Genomic DNA, 26,483 nt, shown 5'->3' with positions numbered 1-26,483 from the left:
CAGAAATGAAGGTGGAGAGGGGATGGGACTGCTAGAAGCATCGCACGTAGATGCGCCACGGGGGAGAGCTGCTGTGGGCAAAGATCACTGTTGCCAAGGGAACAAAAAAAACCCCAACCCAAACCCAAACAAGGTTATGGTATAAACGGGCCAATAAGAGCTGGACATGAGAAGAAGATTTTAACAGCTGGTGATGGGAGATATAAAGGGACTGCTGTGATTTCAAGGGGGCAAAAAGCCAAACAGGTTTCAAGGTGGGGCAGGGCTGTTCCTAGGATCTGCAGTGTGACATTGTAGGAAGGAGACAGTCCTGAGCCTACAGCTTCTCAGATATTCACTGCACAAACAGGGGAAACGGCAAACTTGGTGTTCTGGGACAACCCTGGAGCTGAGAGGCCCCGTCGGAGCTGGGCGGGTGGAGGAACAACCACAGACACAAGGTCCCTGCAGCCTCTTCTCCCCCACCTCCAGCAGGGAGACAGCTGTGAAGAAGATCAAGGCTTCACTTCATCTTGGGTTTAACTCCCTTAAGTCAGCGTGCAGAGTAGGTACCGGCTTGTTCTCGAACAGGACAAGGGAATGCATCGCATGTGGTTACACTGAGCAGGGCAAGCAGAGGACCAACATCCATCTCTCACCTGCTAATCTGAAAACAGAGCCGAGCCTTTCCAGCGTGTGCAAATTCTCGATGGTCCCCAACACCTCCCCTGCCTCCGTGGGGACCGATGAAGTCGCCCTGGGTTTCCACCATTGCTAAGGTGGGATTCAAACCAGGCACCCGGTCCCACCGCCTCCCAGCAGGAAGGATGCTGCGGGTTAGCACCCACCATGCTCGGATCCCGCGGCACATGGCGGGGCTGGGAGGGCACAGCTCTGCCCCCCACAAACACCCTGCGATGCACTCCGAGCCTCGCCAACTCCAACAAGCAATTTGCCCGTTTACCCGGTGATCTGTATGCACGGGACGAGCTCGCTGCGGGCCCCACCGACCTCATGCCGGTGCCGGTGCCCCGCTTGAAGCGTTTCACACCGAGCCGGCGATTCTGGCTATTGTGCATGCCGAGAGCCTGGAAAGGGAAACGCTGTCCCGAGCCCGGGCCAGGCGCATAGCCCCAGCCCCAGCCAAGCACCTCCCGGTGCTCCCGGGAGGGCAGGGGGGCCGGGGGGTCCCCACCGCACCGGCGGAGCGGGCTCCAGCCCCCGTGCCTGGGAAGGGAAGGGAAGCACAACTCCCTGGTGTTGATTAAACGGCGGGGGACGCTTGCAGGGGAAGGAAATGGAAAGAGGATCAGGAACCGCAGCTGCCTGAACCTCGCACAGTTAAAACAAACTCAGTCTCATGCCCTTGTTCTTCTCATTTAGTTTCAGGTCAGACTTTCCTAAGAAACTGGGAGGTGCAGTTTAGGATTCAAGGAGAAGACCGACTGAATTACTTTAATTATTTAAAAAATATTAATTATTAATTACTACATTTTAATATTAAGACCAAAACAGGCACAAAACCCAGCATTGCGTGACAGCACAGATGTTTTAATAGAAACGAGAGGCTTCAGAAACCTTGCTCATCCTCTAATGAGTTTAACACACACATGGCACAACACGTTTCCATTGCAAAGCCTTCCCGTGCGGCTGAGGGTGCATCTGACTCCAGAAGAAACTGCAGCGCCTGGACCTCGAGGTAGGGAAGACCTCCCCCCCATTTCCACCGCCTGCATGCTATGGTAGTTGCAGGGGGAAAGAGGGGAGGCGAGGGTCAGCCAGAACGCTGAACCCCTCGGAAAGAGGCCATTTCCATTACTGCAAACTTCCCAGCAGTCCCTAATTAGGGAGAATTTGCAGGAATAAATAAACTGGCAGCGCTACGTGCATGCATTCCACTTCCAGATGTGCATGTCTCATTTTCACGTGGTGTCCGAGGCAGGGCTGGAAACTTCAGCCCCGCAAACAAGGGGAGGAGGCAGGCGCAGCGGGGGCTCCCCGTGCTGAGCCCACCCCTCCGGCAGCCCCGCAGGTGCAAATCCCGCTACACCCCACACCCCCCCGGTGCTCGCCATCCCTCTCCCATCACACAGGGTCACCGTACTCCCGCGGGACCCTCCCGTCCCTGCTGCAGAGCGGGGCATGAGCCGGGAAAGAGGCTTTTCCAGCCACTGCCCCTGCTGCTCTCTCAGCCGCCTGCTCACGACCTTTTCAACCCAAAACTTTCCAGTCATAAATATACCAGCTCATGGTAGGAAACTTGCTTTTCTTATACTTCTCCCCTGCTTCTCAGAGCCGTTTCCAGCAGCTCGCACTCCCTGTGCCAGCACCCGGTCACTTCTCCCTGCTCCTCCGAGATATTTCAGGCACGCAACAAAATCTGCTGCAGCACAAGGACCCTAAAACTCTCCGTAAAGGCTCAGGAAGCGCCGCGAGCTGCAGGTCAGGCCTTGGGAGCAGCTGTACCTCCTGATCTCCCTGCTTACCATCAAAGGTTTTATTCTTATTATTCCTTTTTGACATAAACCAGTTTGATAAGAACAATTCCCAGACGGAGCCGCAGCCCCACACCCTCTCGGCTTCCTCTGGGCAGCACGGACACAGCGCGGGAGCTCACCGCACGGCGGGAGAAGGACACAAGGGCAGGCTGAAAGGAAGAAGAATGAACACAATTTTCCTTTCCTTTTAAAGGCTTTGGTAAATGCCAGTGAAACCACCAGCCGCGATGCCAAGGTGCAGCGGTTGGTGTCCGTGCAGCACCGAGCACTGCCGGCGGCTTCCCCTTTGCTCCAGCTGCACCACGCAGGGATGGGAAGGGTGCACAAGTGGACAGGCATCGCTGCCAAAATCCACGGGCTGTGCGCTCCTGTCTCCATGCGGATGGGAATTTGGGTGCCCCTGTCATGGTCTCAGCTCCGCTGCCTGCATCGCCACTGCCCGGGAGGTCTTGGCAGGTCCAACACAGGCACATACATAAAATCAGGCAAGATCGGTGCCGTTAACAAACTCCTGGGCTCGGGGAGTGCAAATGGGAAAGAGATGGGCCAGCCTGGACCCGGGGAGGGACCGGCTGCCTTCACCGAGGGCAGGGTCTGCCTTGGGTTTTACATCTCATTGAATCGTCCCCTCAAAAAGTTTACTACAACTCTTTCAGGCTTACAGAAAAGACACAACCAAGGTAATCGGCCACTTCCCAGATCCCAGTATAGTCACGCTGGCTGCAGGGTCCCAGCTAGCCCAGCTGTGCTGGGCAGCACTGAAGCAGTTCAAGGGGTCTACCCCAAACACAGGAGGCAGCCCGGGCGCTCGGACTCCCGTCGCCTCTTCTGCTGGAAAACAGGGCAGGGCGAAGGGGACCGCAAAGGCCCCTCTGAGCAGGTCACCCGTCAGCTCCCAGCACACCAGCCTTTGCTCCCCACCATCTCCCAGATACCCAGCGCTGCTAACGCAGACTCAGCCTCTTCTACAGATGCAGAAGTTGTACAGTTGATTAAAAAAAAAAAACCCTGATTCGACATGCAAGTTTTAGGGGCATTTCCTCCGACTCTCCCTTTCACGTGCTCAGCCACTTCTGCCGGCCCCAGCTCTCGCTCGTGCGCAGCCCCGTGCCCGCGGGCTCCCCGCTGCAGGGCACTTGTTTCTGCTGAGATTAAATCGTTACTGCAGGAGAGACCTGACGCTGTCACCACCACCCTCAGGCTCACCCTGTCTTCTAGAAGAGACTGTCAACACCTCATCCAGGGCAGGACAACACTGGGGTTTCCCCCATCCCTGCTGCCCCAGCACAGTTTTCCAAGAGCCATCTCTCGGCACGAGCCGCAGCTGGCTGGGGGACGCTGGGGATTTCAGCCTCTAGAAAAAAAAGATGATCCCCCCCCCAAAAAAAAGGCAGTTGGGAGATGTGCTGCAAGCGGGCCAAAAGCAGGGGCCGTCCAGCGTTTGCCCTAAATGGGAAAGGGGCCTGCGAGCGCGCCGGGGGCAGAGCACCAGCCACGGAGAGAGACGGCACCGAGCCAGGGAGAGGAGGAGATTTCCAGCGAGCGGTACAAGGGGGAGAGAAACTCCCCACTGTCAATCCCCCTGACAAGCACGGACAGTAAAACCCTGGAGATGGGCTGAGTTTGGGGTCCTGGAATAGGGCGAAACTCAGAGACACTTCGGCAGCATCTGCGTTGCCATCAGCTGCGGGACACAGCCCTTCCCTGGGCGGTTGTACAAAGCACCTTGCTGCAGGCTGCCGGGCAATTAGCTCTGCCGCTTTTGGCTTTAAACGAGGACTGCAGAGTCGAAATGTCCCGAATGAGCAGAGCTGGGTCTGCTGCCTCGCAGTGCCAGGCAGGGCTGGGTTATCCCCGCCCGCACGCAGCCCATCCTCTGTTTGCACCCATAACCCTGCGGCCAAACCCAGCAGGGAAAGGGGAACTGGCCAAATTCCCCTTCCGACGAGATGTGGCCACTGCCACCGCACCAAGCCATGTCGCAGCGAGAAGTTCATACGGTGCTCGCTTGCCATTACCGCTTCTGCTGTCCCAGGCCCCAGGCAGGCTGCCTCCGCTCGCCACCCCACCGTGCAGGCTCTTCGGTGAGCTCAGCCTTACCTTTTTGTTAATACTTCATCTTAATTTGCAGTGCTGGTGCCTATAATAACCACACCAGGTCAGGGAGTGTTGGACTAGATGTTCCACCAACAGAATTAAACTGCCCTTGTTTAAGAGAAGTTAAAATAAGGTAGAAACAAAATCTGAAATGTTTTTCCTTATAAAGGAATGTCAGGAGGAAAGTGCTGCGTGCATTAAGCATCAGCCTTTCTCGTTCGGCAGGGACTGGCAGTGCCTATAAGCTCAAGAGATGTTGTTATTCCCAGACAATTAATCATGGGCCAACACAGCCGTGTCTCCGTTAACACAAGGGCATAAACTGCCAGTCCTGAGCTCTGTTTTTACATACCTTCCTTCTTCCCCCTGCCTCCAGAAAAATCCCCCTGCACCACAGGACCCCCAGTTTGGTTGGTTTAACAACCAGACGACTGGTTGTTTGACTGAGAGTCAAATAAAACTGCCCTGCTGCCTCGATCCAGTGCCCAGGCCCTCGGGGAGTGCTTCTCTGCAGAAACACGAGCCTTGACATACCAGCAACCCCCTCCCACAAGAAGAAGGACCCTGAATCACTCCGCAGATGCACGCCGTTGCCACCAGCTCCAGCCCTCCGGCTGCAGGTCTGCACGTCCCCTGCCAGGGGCATCTCATCTGCAGCTCCAGCTCCACTTCTGTAGGAAGTAGGTGGTTTCCAAACAGGTCTTCTCCACAACGCTTGCTTGTAACTTGGGAGGGCATTGCCTGCCAGCTGGAGGATGGACAGCAATGCAGAGAAGTGCTAACAGCCCAGAGCAGCTCCGGGTGCTCGCTCGGAGCCAAGGATGGTGACCCGATGCCGAAGCAGGGCTGGGCTGTCCCCATCCTCGCCATCCCCTGCACAGCCCAGGCACTCAGCGAGGTTTGCAGGCGTGATGGCAGAGGCATGCTCTCGTGCAACTCTGCTGAGCCAGGCATTGTGGAAGCAGCTAGAGGCTGATTTGCACACAAGCAGTCCATTTCTTGGAGAAAGAGGTGCCCACTTGGTCGCTTGCCAGTCTGCAGACAGATTTAAGACACACGGGAATCGAACCTCCGGTCCAGATCTCGCTGTGGCCAAACAGGCCACCTCCTTTACTGGCCGCTGGGAGAGCCCCTGGCAGCACAATAAAAGGAGTATTTAGTAAAGCTACAGACTCACTTGAAAAAACTTGAGGATGATGAGTCATTTTGCAGCCAAGTTTCATATAAACACGGTGATAATGATGTTAGCATCAGAGCTGGAGATGAATAGGGCTGCACGGCAACAGCAGGCCTCTCTGTCTGCCTCAAGAAAGCCCCTTTCTTGCAACGCACATGTTTAATCCATGATCTGTGTCTGCTGCCAGCCACATTCATACCAAAATCTGCTCACCTCATCTATCTTCTATATATCCACAGATTTAGGTGAAGCGGGAGCGCAGACAGAATTGCACTCGCAAATTCCACTCTGTTCTGTGCTGTCCTGCTCTTCGGCGAAACCTCCCTCCTGTCTTCATTAAACACCTTCATCAGAGTTTAATACACGTGGAGGCCAGCGGTGTGGCACAGCTACAGCACCCTCACGTCAGATGTGGCTAAAAGCTTCAGTGTTTCGCAGCTTTGATGAGGCCCATCTGAAACAAACGCTTGGACATGAAGACCCATTTCTCCACCCTATCCAGGGGACACATTTGCGCCCTGCTGTCTCTCAGGGCAGAGAGGCGGGGGGACATCCTAGCAGCAAAAGCCAACATCACCTCTTGCTCACAGAGACCCTCCTGCAGACCACGTCCCCTCCGCACCGCTCGGAGAAAGGCTGTCCCAGCCCTGCTCTGTGGACAAGGAACAGCCTCACCAACCATGCCAAGTTGTACATTAGCTGAGATCATCCTCGGTCTGCTGAGGATAACATTAGGTTTGGGACACTTGGATTCGCTTTTAGTCACGTTGGTGCAGTCCCAGAATAAAGCCTGCAGGCTCATCTCTAGCGGACCGGTCTTGACGTGGCTGTCGCTTTGGTTTGCATCGCTCAGCAGCTTTGCTGATTGCTTGAGAAAACGCAGGTTTGCGTAGCTCATCTCTGCAGCCATTGTGACTGAAGACTGATGAGCTCCTGGTCTCTGAGCTCGGTCAACCGTGTGTTGACTACAGCCAGCTTCACAACTGCATAAGAACACAGACACCACACACTTGTCCTGGCAGAGAAGGAGACAACGTCAGCAGAAGCCAAACTCAAAGCAGAAGTGCACTTGTGAAGACGCTTCACTGAGTTCAAAGACACAGCCCTTCCTCCTCAGTTATTGCTACCACCCTACATCATTTACACACGCTGACCAGCTACAACCTGCCATGATTTTCATGGTCATTCCTGTGTAATAATAAACATTTTATTAAAACTATGGAGCAAGCACTCCACAGCATAATGAATATTCATGCCGCCTTCCACGGCGATGAGCTGGGATCCCAGCACAGTACAAGCTCTGCAAAGTCTTCCCTACCCACTTGCAAGGCACAAAAGCGTGGGAGTTGAACAAGGATCAGTATTATCCACTAAACCACAGGATGAGCTTGCAGGAACTGGCAGGCTGGATTGCTTCCAGTCACTAAAGAAGGCAAATAGTCCAGCTCAGTTCTCGCATGCCAGATATGTTGAGCATCTGCGGACTTGAGAATGCGAAGACAACCCATCCCCGTCCTGAGAACCAGGCAGTCTCCCTCCGCACATCCTTAACGACGCATGTTACTCAGAGGCAGAGTGGTACTATCAAACAATTCCCTTTATTTTCCTGAATTAGGCATTAAAAAAGCATTTTGAATGCAGTGCTTTCCTTCTATGTCTAGCAAACTTCTAGCTAATAGAGAGAAGAGCTGGCAAAACTCAAGGAAAGCTGACAAAGGAATAAAGCGAAATAAAAACTTCATCTTATAAGGAAACAGCAGCTGGAACCAGCCACAGCCTCTCCACACTGAGGCACAGCCCGGGGTTTGCCTGGAGGTTACATTACGTAGCAGGAGGATGGTTAGCAGGGGGTGAACTGGGCATCTCCCGGAGAGAAATATCCCAAGCCGGACATGGTTCTAGATGTCCCACATTGTCTTCCTGAAAAGTTTCCCATCCCAAAGACGGGGACCTCTTTGCATCTCATTACCACTCCTGATCTTTTACATGACGATAACTCTACCTTTCCTCCACATCCGAAGAGAGACTGGATGTCTATCTCCCTTCTATCGCAAGGGCTCCCCCAGCCCTCACCAGACACCCAAGGATGAATTTCCAGCCCCAGCAGTTAGACCTGTTAGGCATTTAGGGGACGTACTTGGTCTGCATTTCCCTTAGGTGCTTCTGCTGAGCAGCACTGGAAGGTCCCGTAGGAGCAGTCACAGCATCACCCATCAAGCTTCCCAGAGCTCAATTTTGAGGACAACAAAATCTCCCAGCCTGGCAATGAAGGAGGCCCGCAACGCATTATCTGTGCTTTCGCTTCCTTTCCCCTATGACCTTCACGCCCAGAGCTGGAAGCTCCTTGCAGCCAAGCCTGCTTGGAGCGAGCACTTTCTCAGCTTGAGAGCCAAGAAAAGCCCCCGTGGATTACAGCCTGTTGCTGCGTTTGTTGTCAAAAGAGCACAGCGTGTCAGAAATCACTGGAAGGGCAAGGGGCTGTTATTTATGACCCAGATTTATTGCTACTTTCCTTCCCCAAGGCCCCTGGAAATCCCAAAGTGCCCTAGATTCAAGGCAAACCCATGAAACGCAGCTCCTCACAGCCCATGTCCTGCTTCTCCACTTCCCCGCTCCACCCAGTCCCCAGAAGCTCCCAGAGGTGTGGCATCCTCCTTTGCCTGCCAGCATGGAGATAAACCTCGACTCCTACGCCTTCCTAGAGAGAAAAACCTGATCGTGGTGCTGCGGGTGTGCAGGTCCAGCTCCTGCAGCGTCCCGGACCGATGGACAGTCGCATCTGCAAGAGGGGATTAGGAAGGCACAAGGAGGCGAGAGACTTCAGGTGGAGCTACACAAGCAAGTCAAAACTCCTGAGGATGACCTTTGCTGTGCAGGTAGCCCCAGCCCGCTGGCTTGAGCCTCTTGCTGTGTCTGAATCAGCTCCCAACAACTCCTTCAGCAGCAGGAGGTGCCGTGCTGACCCAAAGCCACAGCACACACCCCGCAGCGGGATCCGATGGCTTTGCTCTGCCCGAGGTGGCTCCCATCCCTCCCCGACGTCACAGGGCTGCCGAAGCTTCTGGTACAGCTCTGCATCTTGCAAGGGACTGTCAGCAATTTGCAGATTGCATGTCCTGGCCCCATCTATAAACCAGGGATGTTTATATAACCCTAGGAAAACGCCAAGCACAGCAGGATTGCGAGGGAATACGCTTTCAGCTGCTGGAGCTGGTGGGGCTCTGACAGCCCACGTCCTTAACTCTTCATATTCAAAGGGCAACTTCCTATTTAAATGGAAAACAGTAAAGTCCTTGCAGCGTAAGATGTTCCTGTTCACAACAGATACAGCTGATGAGCAAGGTATCAAATCCAAACGGCCACTTCCAGCGCTTCCTGAGAGCGACCAGCTCCCTGCAGAGCAAATGCTGCATCTCTGCTGGAAAACACCAGGTTTGTTGGTTTTTCTGAAAGCAGTTTCTTTTCCAAGCCAGGAGAAGGACTGAAAATCAGCTTGGCTTTATTGTTTAAGTCCATGCAATATGAATGAGAGGACTATGAAGAGGATAGTTTTGATGGCTTATTTTGATGATGGATCTGACATACCTGCTTAAAAAATCTCATACTTGCTTGTGAGCAACAGTCGGCCTCAGAGAGCGGCTTTACAGATATTGGCAGCCCTTGACATTAATTCGTTTTCCTAAAGACAAGAAAAAGACTTAAACCATCCAAGAGGCAATGAAGAGGCAAGTCAGGGACCTGGGAGCCAAGACCTAAATTGATCGGAGGGACACGCGTGACAGTCACTGGGAGCTGAGAATCTCGGGATAGGCAGAGGTGGGAACAGCAGAGGAACATGGGCTTCAGATGGAAGTGATGCCTCCAAGCTTCATGCACCATCTTAGCCATCCTCACACATATTGACACACTCTATACATCCCACAGGCTCTGCCGACCTACACAGTTTAATGCCATTCCTATTTACTGTTTAAACAGAGAAGGAAGCGTGAGAGAGAGTTCAATTAACTCAAACGACTTCTCCTGCATGGCCGGAGGCAACCAGGGAACAGTCCTGCTTCTGTCCTTCCCTCCTGGCTCCTCCTGCTCGCGGGCCCGTGCATCGGCTCCTGAAGGGATGCAGGTATCGTTGTAGCTGGGAGAAGCGGCAACCTGAATGTCAACTCAGAACACAACGTGAACTTCTGCTAAAGTTCAGACAACTTCTGCCCCCTAAAGCTGTCCTCGGTTTTACACTGCCGTGCCCTCCGGATTTTAAGCCAGCAGCAGTAAAATTTGACAGTAAAAGCTTACGCTTCGGATACATTTGTATGTCAACAGCTAGCACTTTTTATTTCATGGGAAAATCTGTCAGCAGAATGTCCCGAGTGCAACCAAGGTGCCTTTGAACAGTACGTCCGACACAGAACCGGATTTCCCATGATTTATCTTGTGCAATGCTCGCTGCTGCCAGGGCACAGAGGGGCTCCCACCAGAAACAGGGCGCTGGCAGCCACCGAGACAACGTGCAGCCTTGTACAAGAGATAGTTTATCAAAGAAAAGAAATAAGTTGCTCGGTTTGGATGGCTAGTTAGTGCTGTACGATGAACTCCTTCAGTGCAGAAAAAAGGGGGCCGTGCTGTCTGCCCGTCGTTTAGTTTCACAGAGGGATCTGCATCACTCTGCGGGTAACCAGCAGCAAAACAAACCTCCTCTTGCTATGCACGGGGTCTGGCAGATGAGCAAAGCTTGGGCGAGCAGGCAAGCCTGAGCTTTACCAGAGATGGAGTGGGGTCTGGGTCTCGGCTGTCCTGCAAGAGGAAACGCCGTATGCAGCGAGAGGAGGGGGAGGAAGGCAACGAGCCAAGAAAGGGAGAGCTCAGGCTGAGTCCCCACCCCTGCTGCTGCAAAGCCCTCCCGATACCCCTCCCTCTGCCTCTCAGGTCCTTTTCTCCAAAATACTCCATCTTTTCTTCCCCCGGGTCTGCAGCGCTCCTATCCACGCAGTTGCCTTGCAGCCCTTCAGCCTCTACAACTAAACCAGCTCCCATCGCCCGCTGTTGCACATCCCCTTCCTCCGCCCCTCGGTCCCCTGCGCTGCTGGCTGTCCCCTTCTTGCCTTTGTACAGGGCAAGATTAAGTTTCCTCTGCAGCTGCAGACGAAGGGCCCCCTCTCTGAGCAGCCTTGAGACGGCGAGGGGGCTGCGGAGCAGCAACAGAAGTGAGTAGAGGACACCAGAGGTGGGTCTGAACCAATCTGAGGACCAACTATGAGATAAAAGGCCAGTTTTAGCAACCCAGCTTCAGGACAGCCCTGGGTGCACGTGTGTGAGCCAAGCGAAGACCAACGCCATGGCACACCTCTTGCCGTATCATTTTGGAGCAAGGCTGGGAGCACGCATCCAAACCACGTACCTCTGAGGGCATTACTCAAGATCCAGCAACGTTCCCCATGTTCTCACAACACAGCCCGTGAATAGCCCATGCACAGAGCCCAGCACTACCCGTAACACCAGTCTGCTGGAAAAAACGGATGAGCGAAGGGGAGAGAGCCCCTGAGCACAACCTGCACTTAAACAGGCCACTCCAGTGGGTGTCCCAAGGGGTGAAGAGGTAGGAGAAGAGGAACCAGGAACAGCCTTTCTGGATGGAAACGCTGCCTACGGCACTTAGCTCTTGCTGCACAGGGGAGCGGGGAGGGAAGGGTTTCCTGGTTGGTGGCCAATCCTGCTGTTCCTCTGATGGAGGATATGCCTTCCCCCGGGTGTGTTTCAACTGAGAGCACGAGACACAATTTCCATAGTTCACTTTCCCTCTCCACCCACTGGGAATTTTTCATATTTTCTGGAAAAAAACCACCCCAAAACACAACCAACCAACTGCTCACCAACCATGGCAGTTTCCAACAGGGCCCCCTGCCCTGGAGAGCAGCTCTCAATACAGATGTCAACCAGCCCTTTTTAGGCAGCTGAAGTTGGGTTTGATCAGTTCTCCACTTGAATGGAATAGAGAATGCAAGAGAGGAAAGAAATGGTAAATATTTTAGGTGCCGAAGACCACCCCTTCCTGGCCCAACAGTTCACCTGCTCTCAAGGTTGCCTGCTTTGCTCTATCCTGATAAATCAGTGAACGCTTAATTAAACACGAGCCCTCCTGGTGAGCATTTCTGGAGTGGCAGCTCCAGCCTTGTCGCTCCAAGTCCCACTGACCTCCCGGAGCCAAGAGAAACCACAGGGGAGAAGGAAAGCAAGAAAATAAAACTGCTAAATGCTTCAGGGTTGGGGAGGGGGAATTGGGGGACAAACTGGGGGAAATGGCAGGCCCATACCAGGAGAAGATCATCATCTCCAGAGGGAGAGGGGGCAACGTTTAAAGACTTCAGCTAAAGGTCACCAGCAGAAGACAGCAGGGAAGGACGAATGGGTTTATGTGCCCTTCCATCTCCCCGGTGAATGGAGGAGAGTCAGATGGCTCTTGCTGATGAGTGGAGCAGAGAAGAGACACGTAAGTGGTGTTTGGTGCTGCTCTAGCTGTGAACGTGGCACCGGCAGGTGATTTTGCACCGCTCAGCACAGAGTCTCTCCGGAGGAAGCTCTGCCTGCACTTGCTGTGCCTGCGGTGACCGAGGGACGGATGCCACGGCCCGATAATAAATCCCATATTCTTGCTCTTTGGCCTGTGCTCCCCAGCAGAGATGGAGCCAGTGAGAACGATTCGTGTCTCCAGCCTGATGTTCAGGTACTCCCCAGCTCCACATCTCAGATTAGCACCAGCCATTGCCTCCACCCCATAGGGAGCCTCATCCCAGCCCCGCACAGGGGTGTCAGCATCTCAAAGGGATCAAATTCCCAGCTTTATCATGACAAATCCCTCGCAGCTGTCTAGCAGAGGATCCTGAAGCGCCTATGAAAAGTGGAAAGTATCTACCTCATTTTCCATATAGGAAGTTAGAGCACATGTGTTAAATGATTTATGCAAGGATACAGAGCGATTTAGCGGAAGAGCCGGAAAAGGACTCCAACAGCCCAGCTTCTAATTGCCACGAGATCATTCCCTCCCGGTGCAGCTTAAATCCTGACTCACTGGTAAATAAAAGCTGTGCCAAAAAAGCGGATCTGTTTAGGAGAGGGGCACCCAGACGCTTTTAGCAACGTAGCGAGAAATATCTACCTATTTTTGCTGAATAAAACCCCTCCATATATGCACGTATGGGAATTTACTCTCCTCTGCTGTAATCCTCAGCAGTTATTTGCCTTTTTACAGCCAAACACAACCCCAGCCCCACGTCTGCTGCCGGCGGGCGCAGGGAGCTCCCGGGCGTCCCACAAACGCCGGGGCAGGCGATGAGCGATGCGGCCGCGGGCAGAGTTTGGGGCAGGGGGAGGCCGGCAGCCCCCCCAGCCCCCGGAGGCTCCGCTCGGCCGCGGCAGCCGGCGGGGAAGCGGACACCGCCACCTAACGGCCCCGGCCGCCTGCACCCCCCGAGCCGGGGTTTGGCAGGGAAAGAGGCAGCACCCAGCGCATCCCCTGCCCCTCCTGCCCGGGCGAGCGCCGCGGACAGCCCCCCCCCCGCCCCGCAGCCCTTGGCCCGCATCCCAGCACCGCCGCTTCCCGAGGCTGCGCATCCCGGGCAAAGAGACCGGTGAAGGGCCTGGAGCACAAGTCTGACGGGGAGCGGCTGAGGGAACTGGGGGTGTTCAGCCTGGAGAAGAGGAGGTGAGGGGAGACCTCATCGCGCTCTACAACTACCTGAAAGGAGGTTGTAGCGAGGTGGGGGTTGGTCTCTTCTCCCAAGTAACAGCGATAGGACGAGAGGTGATGGCCTCAAGTTGCGCCAAGGGAGGTTTAGATTGGACATTAGGAGAAATTTCTTTACTGAAAGAGTGGTCAGGCCTTGGAACAGGCTGCCCAGGGAAGGGGTTGAGTCACCGACCCTGGAAGTATTTAAAAGACGTGTAGATGAGGCGCTTAGGGACATGGTTTAGTGGGCATGGTGTGTTGGGTTGATGGTTGGACTCAATGATCTTAGAGGTCTTTTCCAACCTTCATGATTCTATCCCTGCCCTGGCCTGGGACTGGTGGTCCCACGAGCTGCTGGTGGCAGGTCGTAGAATCATAGAATCCCAGTCGTCCCTGCCTGGCCTATAGGCACCCTGTTCCCAGCCCCGAGGCACCCCTGGGGATGGGTCACTGGGAATGAAAGACTCATGAGTCAAAGAGATGTCAGACTGAAGCCTCTGGGGATGATGATATCCGCCCTTAGCCCACTGGAAAGCAGTGACTGAGATTGCTGGGATACAGCTGCTCATAATCTCACTTGAAATGCGGGATGACTCCCTCTGGGGTCTTGCAAAGTCAGTCCCAGGACCTCAGTCATCTGGCCCCAGCAGGTACGTACTTCACGTGGTTAGTGAAGCCAACCAAGATGCTTCTTACACAGGGATCCCCTCCACATACGTGCTAAAAAAGCAGCAAGGAGTTTCTGGAGTGCTCTTTACAGAGTATAGGTTTGCAAAGGCCAGCTGAAGCAGTTAAAAAAGCCTCTTCTCTATCCTTTACAGGCAGTGTGGTCAAGGAAACGGGTCTCTGGGAAGTGGGAGATCTGACGCTTATCACTTGTGCAGCCCCAGGCAATTCACTCTATGTACAAGTCATCAGGACCTTGTCTCCAGGTACACTCACAGCAGTCATCGCCCAAAAACTTTGACAAAAGCTGGGGTCCCTACAGCACTGTCACAGCAACATCAGTAACAGAACAGTCCACACAAAACATTCCTGGGCAGGAGAAAGCACCACCGTGGCCTGGGATGAGCCTCCCAAGCCAGGATTCCCACCAGGCCAAGCAGTGGGGTACCAGCAGTACCAATGCTCTGTATTTCCAGCACTGCTTAGATGAGAAGATCTTGAAAGGTCTTTGCTTATAGACTGGGTAGAGCCAGGGACCAGCTGGTACAACAGGCCCTGGGCTCAAAGCCTGGGTCCAAGTCCTGGTCCAGGCTTCCCAACCTGCAGCTTCACACCACTCGACTCTGCAGGAGCTGCCTTCCAGCTTCCTAGGTATCCCTCAAAGCAAGCATCCCTGCCAAGCATCCAGGATTTTAACTCTTTCCGTTTGTCCCCCTAAACCACCCAGATGGACTCAAACACACATTGCCCTTGACAAAGGCTCTGGCTTCACCAGAGATGCTCAGCCACTGTGAGTCCCTCCATCCCGTGTGTGCTGGGCAGGCCTGGTGCTCCCTGTCACTGCAAGGGATGAGAAAACACCCCGCACCTACCGAGCACATGCCCCCAGACCCGAAACCCCCCCACGTCAGCCTCCCTCCTCATCAGCAAGGTCTTGCCTCCATCACCAAAGCCCCTGCTCCAGCACCATGACTAAGAACTCAAAGCACGTAGCCCTGGAAAGAAAAAGCATCTGAAACTAATAAAAAAAGCATGTCCTGCACTCATCGGGAAGGAAAGCAGAGAGCATTACATGGAGGCAATCGCGCCGGCAGGCAGAGGGTGGGCTGCCAGCAAGGGGGTGCCGCAGGCGTGTACAGATGTTGCCCCAGGTTGAGAAGCCACAGAGGGAGAGCCTAGCATGGGGGAGTCAGGGACAGAGTCATTTCTGAATATATGGACCAATATCTTCATTAGCAGCCATACCAGAGGGTGCCCACACTTCTGTGCCTTGACCCCACTTCTCCAAACCCAATGGGATTTTGAAGAATCAACATTTCAAAATAATCAAAATATGAGTATTTCTCTGCTCCAGTGTGCCAGAGATCAAACTTGGTTGTTTTGATGATACGGTTTAATTTTCCAGATCAGACAGCCAGGAGTGAAACGCAAAAAAATCTTTATTTCCACAGCCTCAAGCTACAACCTTCCTGCCAGTCGTGGTCAAAGCTGCAACCTGGAGACGTTGCAGAGCTAATGGCAGGCTCCTCCACAAATCCTGCATCCAAGCAATCACGCTTATCGCTCCCCAAATTGGTTTCACTGGAAACCGGAATTTGCTCCAAGAACGACTGCTTTAGTTTATAAGGTATCTGGTAATGATGTAATCACAAAATTAATACAGACCTGTTTATGTAGCACCAACTTCACAGCGACCAGGCCAAGGGAAAAAAGAAAAAAAAAAAAAAAAATCTTCATTTTGGTACAAGAAAGACATTTTTTTACAGTGAGAACAATCAGTCACTGGAACAACGTCCCCAGGGACATGGTAGAGTCCCCATCGCTGGAGGTTTTCAAGATGTGATTGGACATGGTGCTAGACAATCTCATCTAGGCTCCCTTTCCCACGAAAGGCTGGACCAGGTGACCTTTTGAGGTCCCTTCCAACCTGGGCTGTTCTATGAAAAAACACTTTCAGGTTTATTGCGTGATTATTGCCTGTAAAACTAATGCATTTTATTCACCTGTAAAATCATACCCATTCTCCCCCAAGCCACAAAACAGAGCTGTTTATAAGTCTCTAACACCACTCTTGGCATCAGCATCCCATCGCTCTTTTGAACGTTACGCTGAAGGGCTATTTCACGTCACCTGCCATTCAAACAGCAGCTCCATCCAGCAGCAAGGGCTCACGGTCTTCCTGTGCCAGGGATGTGGTACCCAGGTGCTAGCACAGGACAGATAAATATAACCGCAGCAGCCTGAAGTGCTAGAGGAACGGTCAGAGATGGTCGACTCAGAGATGACCATGGGGAAACTAATTTTCAGTGTTGGAGCTTAGGAAGGGAGCTGCCCTTCCAAAGAGAAGCCGTTGGGAAGAAGCAGTGGGCATAGCCCAAGAAACTCAGTGCAAAGGGTCACTGCCCAGGGACGTTGGTTAAGCATGTACACAAAGGATGCTGTCTCCATCAGCTCTTCAGAGTAGCCACCAAGCACTAGTAGTCCGGGTGGAACAGCTTCAGATCCCATGCAGACACCCATTTTAGAGACTCACGACCCCCTTCGCTGCAGTGTCAGAACAGCTTCGAGTTTCCACTTCTGAGCTCCCCCACGCAGGCAGGCACTGCTGCGATCCCCCCCTTCGCCTACAGAGCGCTTCAGCACAGAGACCCAAACACCCAATCCTTACCCAAAATCAAAGGGTAATAGAACCACAAATGCCTTTTCCCAAGGACTTACAGAAAATCTGGGACAGAGCAAGAAATTTCACCTAAATTTTCCCAGGTATCAGACCGTCCCCGAAATGAGACTCGCTGCCCATCAGGACCTGCCCTACTGCCCGTACGATGCCGGGGTCCGGCCGCAGAGCCCTGAGCCCGACTGCAGCGCCCACAGCACGAGGCATCGCTGCTCTCTAACCAGTTATTCTGTCCATTAGTTACAGCTGCAAGTACCACATGGAGAAGCCAACAGGACATAGATATTGTGCTTCTGAGATCATTAAAGCAACAGAAGACATGTGTTGACCCAGACATACTTCCCTAACTACGTACTTGCTCCTACTCAGCATTATGGTATGCTGGACCTTGGAAGCACCCTGACTTGCATGAGAAACGTCCTCCCTCACCCCAGCAGCATGGGAATCGCTCTGCTGGGAGGCTCCGAGTCATCCAGCGTGAAGCAGGAGGACAGGCAGCAAAGGAGCTCCTGCCCCGGGGTTAGCCAAGTTCAACAGAGCGGTGTCGAGAAGCGTTACCTGTGCTGTCAGGCGAGAGATGAGTTGTGCCCCACAACGGGATTGTATTTAATGGAGATGAGCAGAAATTCCAGCAGATTTAAGAGCAGACATCAGGAAATGGATAATGCTTCATACCTTGACATGCCTCAGACAACTGCGGGAATGCATCCGCTGGCCAGGCAGGAGCAGGCAGCCAAGAGCAGGCTGGGAGCAGCACGGAGCATGCTGCGAACACAACCCAGCACGGAGCATGCTGCGAACACAACCGTCCGCAGGGGCAGCTCCGCAGCCTCGTGAAACCCCAACCCTTCCCTGAGAGAGGGCCTGCACGGACCTACTATTAAATGAGCTGAAACCTGCAGTCACAACAGGTTACTACACAACGTCTAGGATGAAGGTAAACGCCTGAACAAGAAACTCGGGTGAAAAAAGCTGCAGGTAGTTTTTACAGCCAGCCCACGGCCTCGGGGGACAGGGCACCGCACACCACAGCAAACCGCAGGGGTCAGCACCAGGCAGGGACACGAGCAGCGGGACACCGACAGCGGAAGGGAGAGCTAAGGACAGACCAACAGCCACCAGCAAAGCAGGACAGACAGGAAGGTGTCCCTGGGTGCCAGGGCTGGATGAATGCAGTGGGATCTAACAGGAGGTAGAACCATCCAGACTAAGTGCCCGATCTGGCATCCCACACGTGTGACGTGCTGCAAGCCAGAGGAAAAAGAAAAACTTCTGGTAAAAGATGTATAGCTGTGAGAAGACCGCTAAAAAGAAACATGTCAAGCTTTTATCTGCCATTTCCTAGGAATAACAAGGACACCAAGAAACCTGAGACAGAACAGATAGAGTGATTGGAAGCAACCCTAACCCCTCTGTCCTGCTACACGCATTTTAAAGATTAATTTCTATCAAAAAAAAAAAAGAAGAAACAAGCACATTCCCTCCCAAAAACCCTTCACGCCTCCAGCATTCACATAAAGGGTCCCTACTCTCCTTTCCTACTGCTCAGTCCAGGCACATGGCACTTCCCAGGTGGCTCTGAGAACCGCTGAAGATGCTCTGCCTTGATGCATTTAGTCCGAGAGCTGCTGCCTGCACAGCCTCCGAAAGCCACACACTGCAAACGGGGGCTGCCTCCTCGCTACTCAAATCATTTAGGTACATAGTATGATGTATAAAACCACGTTAAACTCTGTACGAATATGTACACAAACTCATCCATAGCGGATATATATACATACAAGTGAAAGATTCAGCACGATCACCAATGGGTTAATAAACAACCCATCCGTCCTGCTGGCGTTCAGCAGGTTGCTTGCAAGCACCTACAGCGCTCCCAGCTGCTGGGCGCTGCCTAACACATGCCACTCATCGCAGTCAGGTGTAGCAATTACCTACTCATCATTTGTTAACTCTTAAAATGAGTTTTCACAGTGCAATTTTAAAGGTGGCATTAATAATTTACCCTAGAGATCAGACCTCCTTTCCCATCAGGGTTGCACCCATCCTGTCACCCCATCATTGCATTTACTGAAGCCCCATTGCCCAGGGTGCTGCGGGCCCTTCCTTTTCTTTTAAGAAGAGATAAAGGGCCCTATGGCATTAACAATTAAGGCTTTGTGGAAAGATCTGGACTAGTCAAAAGAGCCATCTGCTAGGGAAAGACAGGAGAGCCATCTCCAGGCCGCTGCCACCAAAGCAATCTGGCAAGCAGAGGGGCGGCAGATGTGAGGAGCACAGCAGCCCCAGAGCACAGCTCCCTGGCCCCAGAACCGTTGGAGAAGGATGCCCGGAAATAAATTAATTTAGGGCTAAGGCTTCTCATGCGGTATTAGCTTGTGGAAATGTGTGAGAGATGGTTTAACAAGATTAAAAGGGACTAGCAGGTTACACGAGATTGTGTTTCTTATGCCGGCACCCAAAGGCACCACCTGAGACTGGTACCTTGTTACAGGGACCGCGGCAGACCCTGGCTGCCCCGGAGCAGGCGCAGAGCTACAGCGTCACCTCGCGCCTTCGAAGGTGCAAGGTGCTTGTCATCGCCAGGTCCTGGATCGGGGACACCGCTCCGAGCAAGAAAGCCTGAGCCATCCCTGGGCAGAGGAGACCCCGTGGGACCTGCCGAGCTCCAGCAGCTGTGGGAAAGCAGCCCTCAAAGAAGAGGCCAGGCCCAATTCCCACCCGCCCCGGGGTGTCCCCACCCCGTCCCGCAGCCGCACACTCAGGTCAGGAGTCAGCTATTCCCACCCTCAACAGGGTATTAATTAGAAGCACGTTTAGGGCCAGAACAGTGACTGGGACGCGGCCCCCAGCACTGCACAGATCTGCTTTCATCTGAGTCATCTTTCGGTTAGTCACTAAAGCCAGAGCCCCGGCTGTCCCGCCGCCCGCACCGGGACTGCTGCCGGCACGGCCACGGCGGGGGGAGCCCGGGGCGGGCTGAGCTCTGCTCCCTGCTCCTCTGCTCCGCCAGCGCGGCCGTGCCAGAGCCCGCATCTGAACCCCCCACAGAAAAGGGGGTTCCAGCAGAGGTCAGGGACACGTGTACGCGCTCGGACATCAGTCTTTTGCAAACGTGCTGATGCAAAAGAGCAAGAGCTCTTGCGCCTTCACACAAAGACACTCGCCCGGGGTCTTCTTGCACCCAGGGTCCCCGGGTGCTGCACGCCCTGGGAGCGGGTGACAGCCAGCCCGGGCACAAGGGCTCTGTGTTCCCTGCAGCAGCAGAATATGACGTGCAGCTCAAGGCTGCGAGAAACCCACCCTGGATGCTTTTCTGGAACAAAGAGCCCCAGATCACATCCCTAGGGAGTCCCCTTTCTCACCAGCGACCCTTTGCGAAGCCCCCCAGCGCGGAGGGAAGGGACCCAGCGCTCACCGAGGACGTGCCAGGCGATGTGAAAGGCCAAGCCCCCGCGGGACCAAACCGCCCCTGCCTAGCAGAGGCCTGCACACAGCGGCAGAGCTCTCCAGCCCGAAGCCCTGCGCTGCTGAAACACCCACCAGGCTCCGAGCTATGAGCAGCTCTCAGGAATGCTTTGAAGTGGCTCAAAAGAGAGGAGAAAGCACGAGCAAGAGAGATGGAGAGAAGGACGAGAAGTTGCCATCCGCGCTCTCCAGAGGCAGCGGGGAGCAGAGGATGCTCCGGCAGGTAAGTCCTCGTCCGGGGGCACCGGGTGCTCCCAGCACGTCCCCGGACGGGGCCCTGCGGGTCTGGTAGGGGCCAGCCACGGGAGCAGCTTTCTCTGGCCACAGTTTCGCTCCACCCTGGCTTAAGCGTTTCCTCTCATCCCTGTGGTTTCCCTCCCAGCGCCGATGCCCAGCAGCCGGCTGGGAACGCCCAGGAGAAGAGGCCCCCTGCCTCCCCGGGGCTGCCGTGCCGGAGGAGGGCGAGCTGCGCCCTGCCACGCGGGGCGGGCGGGGGGAGACCCTCCGTGGGGCTGCAGCACACCGGGCCTGCCAGTTTTGGCACGGACACCCCGCTCCCTCGCTTTCCCTCTTTGGTCCCGGCCGTCCTGCTCACGCATGCAAGGAGCGAGTCTCGTGGGTGACGCCGCGCCGCCTGTCCCCTCGCAAACAGTTACAGCCGCGGCCATCCCAGAAGCAGCTCGCTGCAACATCGCTCCCGGGCGGCTCAACGTGCCCGGGAGCAGCTTTTGGAACCACTCAGACATGCACCATTAGGCGGGATTTGCAGGGAAGCTGGGGAATTAAATGGAGTTATTCATTCCTCCTCTTACCGCCCTCCATCCTCCCCCCACCCGAACGCCCCCACGCGTGGCCAGCAAGGTGGAGCACGCGCCAGCGGGTCACCGGCCACCGGCTCCGGCGTTGCGCAAGGAACGGCCGCGGGACACGCAGGCAGCTCCTGCCCGGCCAGGCAGGATGGGAGGGCAAAAGCCAGGGGAAGACACTTTGGCAAGCAGAGGAAGCTCAACCACAACACACACACAAACTCAGGAGCCAACCTTCAGAGCAGAAACGCGTCTCCATGCCAAGAGCTCGGCTATTTTCCTCCCTCTCCCCGGCTCGCAGCTCTGAGCTAACAGGCTCAGCATTCATCCCCCCGCGCCGTGCGGCACATGGGAGCGGAGGGGGGGAGAGAGAGACTCAAATGAAATCCAGACCTAGAAAGCAGTTTCTTTCCCCCCCCGCTCGCTTCCCCCCTTCACCTCCCCCCCGGCTTCTGCTGGAACCACCTTCTGTCTAGAGGGCTCAGGAGGATGGAGAAAAAAAAAAAAAAAAAAAGAAATGCAGAAAGGAAGTGTTGCAAAAAAAAAGAAATAAATAAAGGAATCGGCTGAAATCCACCCAGAGCATGACTGTTTCTCTTCTTAAAGTGCAGAAGCTGCTGGAAAGGTAGGAGAGCAGAGGCAGAATATAACATATTAAAAGATCAATAGCCTACCTGAAATCCGGTCCCTCTCCATTACTACGGGATATATTTAGCATCCGCGTGTCACGGCCGTCCCTTTTTTCGGTGGCGTCCCCTTCTTTCCCCCACTCTCCCTCCCTCCTTGACTTGCCTCCTCCTCCTCTTCCAAAAAAAGCTCTTTGTCTGGTCTAATTTCTTCAATCTGTTGCAATCATGAATGCATCCAAATTACCACATTTCCATGTGCTGATCATATGTTTGTGCTCCAAACTGAAGTAGCTTTGTCTCTTTGAAATGAAAAAGAAGGGGAAGAGAGAAAGAGAAAGGAGGAAGAAAAAAGAAAAAGGGGGTGCATGACCCAAAAAATCCCGTAACTCCCTGAAAATACTCCACCAGGCGCAGGAAAACTGGAAATCCTGAGTCCTCTGTAAAACAGTCTTAAAGCTACAGCATGCGAGGGTCCAGGGGAACGCTCCAGCCTCCACAGCTCCCTCTTAATAGCCACTAGGAGATGCTTAAGGAACTTGGCTCTTCGCAATAACAGTGCGAACAACTCATCCAGCTTCTCAAATCTCTCCCTGCTTCCCCAGTCTTATTTTCCTGCTATTTCCTCTATCCCCTCCTCCTTCCTTGGCTCCAGCATTTTAAAAGCGCACAGATCCTGCGCGTTCCCCCACCCTGCCAGGTCTGAAGTTTCGATTCACGCATAAACTATTCGGCTGATGAAGGCTGACTTCATTCCCAGCACAGCATCATGGGCTGCTGCTGCTGCTACCAGGCAGGACCCGAGCGCCGCACATGTTTACTCGCCCCGTGCAACCCGCTGGAGAGCTTCGCCGCCGGCCCTGGCACCGAGCCCCCGCTTCGCCTTCCACCCCTCTGCAAAACGGCAGTAAGGGGAGGATTTCTGCAGCCAGCCCGAAAGCGATAGTGAAAGTCTCTGCCCCGGGCAGAAGCCCTTGGTCTTCTCCTTGGTCCTACGGTGGAGAGGAGGTGGGATCTGAGCGCAGTTTTCCTTCCCCGTGGTGCCCGGGCAGGGCACGGGGGTGCAGAGGGAGCAGAGCAGCCCTGCGGAGCCCGTTGCCAGATCCTCCTCTCCCCAGCCGGGATGGAGGGATGCGCGGCTGCCGCGATGGGCTGGCCCGCTTGGAAACTTCCACTTGGCCGGCGGCCAGGGCAGGCAGCGGGGACGCTGCGTTAGCACCTCCGCCGAGAGGGTGCCCGTTGCCCAAACCGCCCTGCGCAACCCTCCCGTGTCATCCGCCGCCGATGCCTATTGATGGCGCGGAGCCTGAGTCACCCAGCCAGATGCGAGGGCACAGCCGCCGTCCCCAGCGCTGGCAAACAAGCCGTCCCTCCCGCAGCCCGGAGGCAGGGATGGCAGGCGCCGGCAGGGACGGCACGGCTGCTACGCGGGCCAGGTGTGCCGGCAGGACCCTCGTGTGCTCAGCACGGTACATGTGACGCTTTTTGCCCCAAAACGCTCACGGTTCACATGGAAAATCACAAGTGTGATAGCTGTGACAGAGCCTGGCACTTCCCCCCATAGCAGGGGCAGAAGGACAAATTGTTTCCTGCCTGGATGAGTAAACTTCCAAGGAAAGACTCCAGGCGCTGCTGGACCTTTGGACAGCCTGGACCTACCTTCCATTGCTTTTCAATATAACAAATCCCAGCAAACGTGCGTGTTTCCCCACGCAGCAGCTGATGGAGAGTCACTGTTGCCAAACCTGAGGGAGGAACACAGCTAACGCCAAGCGGTGGGGTCAGCCAGCACCCCCTCTGCACAAGAGATGGCCGAGAGCTGGGGGGAGGCAGCCCCAGGACGGTCCATCCATTCGGGAAGTTTCTCTCTAGTCCCCAGTGGGTTATTCCCTGGGCAGGGAGGTCTAGATTCCTTCCCAAATTCCTGTTCTTTCTCCATTTGTTATTAAAGCTTTGCATGTTCCCGCTGCCAGTGCCTAAGGCATTAGAGAGGGGACAATAAGCAATGTTTTCCCAGGCACAGACCAAAACCATGTTTCCTGCCCGAGACCTCGAAGGTGCTGATCACAAAGCGAGGACCCAGGGGAGCTGCACAGCCCCACGCAGCACAAAATCCAGTCCACTGCCTCCACCGAGCAGCCTTTAGTGCCAAGCTCCTTACGCTGGGGAGGAAGGGAAAAGCTCAGGGGAAGTATCAAGAAAGGAAGAAGGTGAATGGAAAGGAAGAAGGGATGGGGGCAGCACACGTTTGTAGACTTTAACCCGTCAAGACCCAGGTGATCAGGAGGGACAAAGCAAAGGCATCATTTCTCACAGGGCAGATCACCACGAGGCACTCAAGGAAGCGAATCCAAACAATGATTACCACAATCGAACTTTAAATCCATAAAACCTCCAGGTAGATGCTTTCATTCAGACTTCAAGTCCTCAAGCAAATTTTAATGAACTCACTTTCAAGGTACAGTCGTGTGTCTCTGTTTGAAGCAGCGCTCGCAAAGCGCTCCTGCCACCGCCGCAGGTAGCAGTGGCACTGGGGCGTCTGCGTTTGAGCAGTGGGTGCTCGGCCGCGCCGTGCCCATGATGCCAGCACCGGGGTTTGCTCCCTTCGAAGGTGCAGTTCCAGCGACCTGCATGTTACAGTGCTGGGGATCCCCCACCCTCTTGGTTTTTGAGAAGCTCACCACATGCCTGTTTAAATGGGTTTGGTGGTCTGTGCGTTGTACAAGTCTATACAGAGAAAGATAAAATATATTGCATTTTCTAATATTACCGTTCAAAGGTTGGGGGGAAGCACATCTAGGGTTTGGGAAGGGGACAGAGAAGACTCTCCCCTGGCTAGGGCTGTCTTCTCAGAGGTTCAAGACCCCCCAGGGTTGTCTTTTGGCAAGGCCACGAGGAGAGAGAAGAGGCAGGAGCAACTTTTAGGAAACCGCTGCTATTTGCCATAAAGATAAACCCAATTTCCATTTGCAAACAAAAAAGCTGAGACAAAGCAGGAGCCCTGCTCCGCCGCCGCCCCGTGCTTGCCGAGGCTGGCACAGGGGCGCACACGCTTTCCCTCGCAGGTTTAAACATTACCGCGGGTGGCAGCCAGCAGGAAGCACTGCCAGGTGCAGAGAAAGCTAGGAAGGAAATCACAAGAAAGAAAAGTAAACCAAACCCTGCTCCAGGCTCAGTTTGAATTTTATCTCTCTCACACCTTTCCTAGGCTAGCCCAGCAACGCCCAAGCCCTTTGCTAAGCAATAAACTGCTTGTTGTGCACAATCAGGTAGATAAGCAGGGAAGGTGCTGTGAAGACAGCACAAGCTCACCCCTGACCTTGGGCATGCCACAGAGCCTGGGTCGTGGGTGGGCAGCCAGGAGGGAATTCAGGACTATTGACACTGTCACCAGCCACAGCAGCAGCCACCACGGTACAGATGCCTGCAGATATTCGAGTAGATCCTATTTGCAATTCCCTGTCTGCCTCCCTAGGTTTATGCTGCGATTATGTTCCTGGGGCATTTCATCCAACAGAAGAGTTATTTTCTTTTCTACCTGGTTCCCGTAGTCACAGCTGGCTACTTCTACCACACTTTTAGCAAACCAGCCAGGTATCACCTTATAACCCCAGCCCTGCTGCTGAGCGAGCTGGAAAGGATGAACGCTGCAAGTCCGTGCAGGGATCAGAGGTTCAAACTGCATTGACAAAGGTGTCGGGAAGCAGCCAGAGCAGCCAAAGACCTCCAGGGCCTGGAAAGGCAGGAAAAATGGGGATTCAACTGGTTCTTTCACAAGCTCAGCTATCTGCAGCACTAGCGAGCTGGGAGGAAAGCGCAGAGGGGGAGGACAGTGCAGCAGAGCAGAGCACACCTAAATCAAATTATGTTCAGTGAAGCATTTTCACATGAGGAAATACAGGTCCAAACTCAAACAGAGCAATCAAGTGTTACTCCATTATATTCCCTCTATGCCATTTACCCCCAGGCTGGACCCAGCCGGCGGATGACAGTATCGAGCCTCTGCTGACTGTTTGCTCCAAGAACCTTTCATTTACATTTATATGAGCCTCGAGGATGGGGAAGAAAGAAAATGCTGGCTAAAATTCTCTTTTTTCATTCCAAGGGAGGTACTTATCCTCTGAATGCTGCTGCCCTGTTCTTTACCAGTTCTGTTTTCTTTGCCTCCCCGCTCCTCCATCCCCGTCTCCCAGCTGGGCAGACATGGAGCTGCCCTGCCCTGGACCCCGGCTCCTGGCTGCTCCACATCTGCTGCCAAGCATTATTTTGCTCCTATCTGATTATTTCTTATGAAAACCTTTATTTGTTCAACACAAGGAAACACAGATCCTCCCGAGTTATTACTTTTCCGAAGCCGAAGATCATGCCCAGGACACAGGGTCGGTCACCACCCAGAAGCGGGTATGACAGTTGCAGCAGGGGATCGCTGAAACAGCAGCAGGGCATCTCCCCCCTGCCCCGAGCCCACGCGGCCCCTTGAGATGATGCCTACGCGAGTCTCCCTCTGTCCCCTCCCCTCCCGTGGAGGGGTGTATCTTTAAGGAGAGCCCCTGTTAGGGCTCTCCTCCGTGCTGGCTCTCAACCTCTCTGCCTGAAAGCCTCAAACTGCCGGAAATCCCTTGCATATCCTCCCCAGGCTTTCTGCTCACGCTTTAACACTCGTGTGCTGAAGTATTAATAGCAGCTGGCAGCGCAGAGCGAAAGGCGAGGCGGGAGGACTGGACGCTCCCTCCTGGGAGAGCGCAGGGAGCCTCAGATAAATGTTAACTCTT

General features: G+C 54.2%; 1 protein-coding gene across 2 annotated transcripts in view; it reads right to left on the bottom strand.

Moving 5' to 3' along the window:
• The window catches only part of SEPTIN9 (septin 9), a 105,184-nt gene extending 82,416 nt beyond the window's left edge, over positions 1–22,768 (bottom strand). Inside the window, exon 1 of one of the 2 annotated variants that reach the window (XM_075169847.1) lies at positions 21,760–22,768. In XM_075169847.1, coding sequence (XP_075025948.1) covers positions 21,760–21,781 — 22 coding nt within the window. In that variant the 5' untranslated portion in view covers positions 21,782–22,768. Of the gene's footprint in view, positions 1–21,319 lie in introns of both variants that reach the window. The other variant, XM_075169844.1, reaches the window with a different exon arrangement.
• Positions 22,769–26,483: the final 3,715 nt, after the last annotated feature.

This window comes from Calonectris borealis, chromosome 20 (assembly GCF_964195595.1).
Source record: "Calonectris borealis chromosome 20, bCalBor7.hap1.2, whole genome shotgun sequence".
Lineage (NCBI taxonomy): Eukaryota > Metazoa > Chordata > Aves > Procellariiformes > Procellariidae > Calonectris > Calonectris borealis.
The sequence above is the reverse complement of the archived record's forward strand: the minus strand, read 5'-3'. Positions and strand labels throughout refer to the sequence as shown.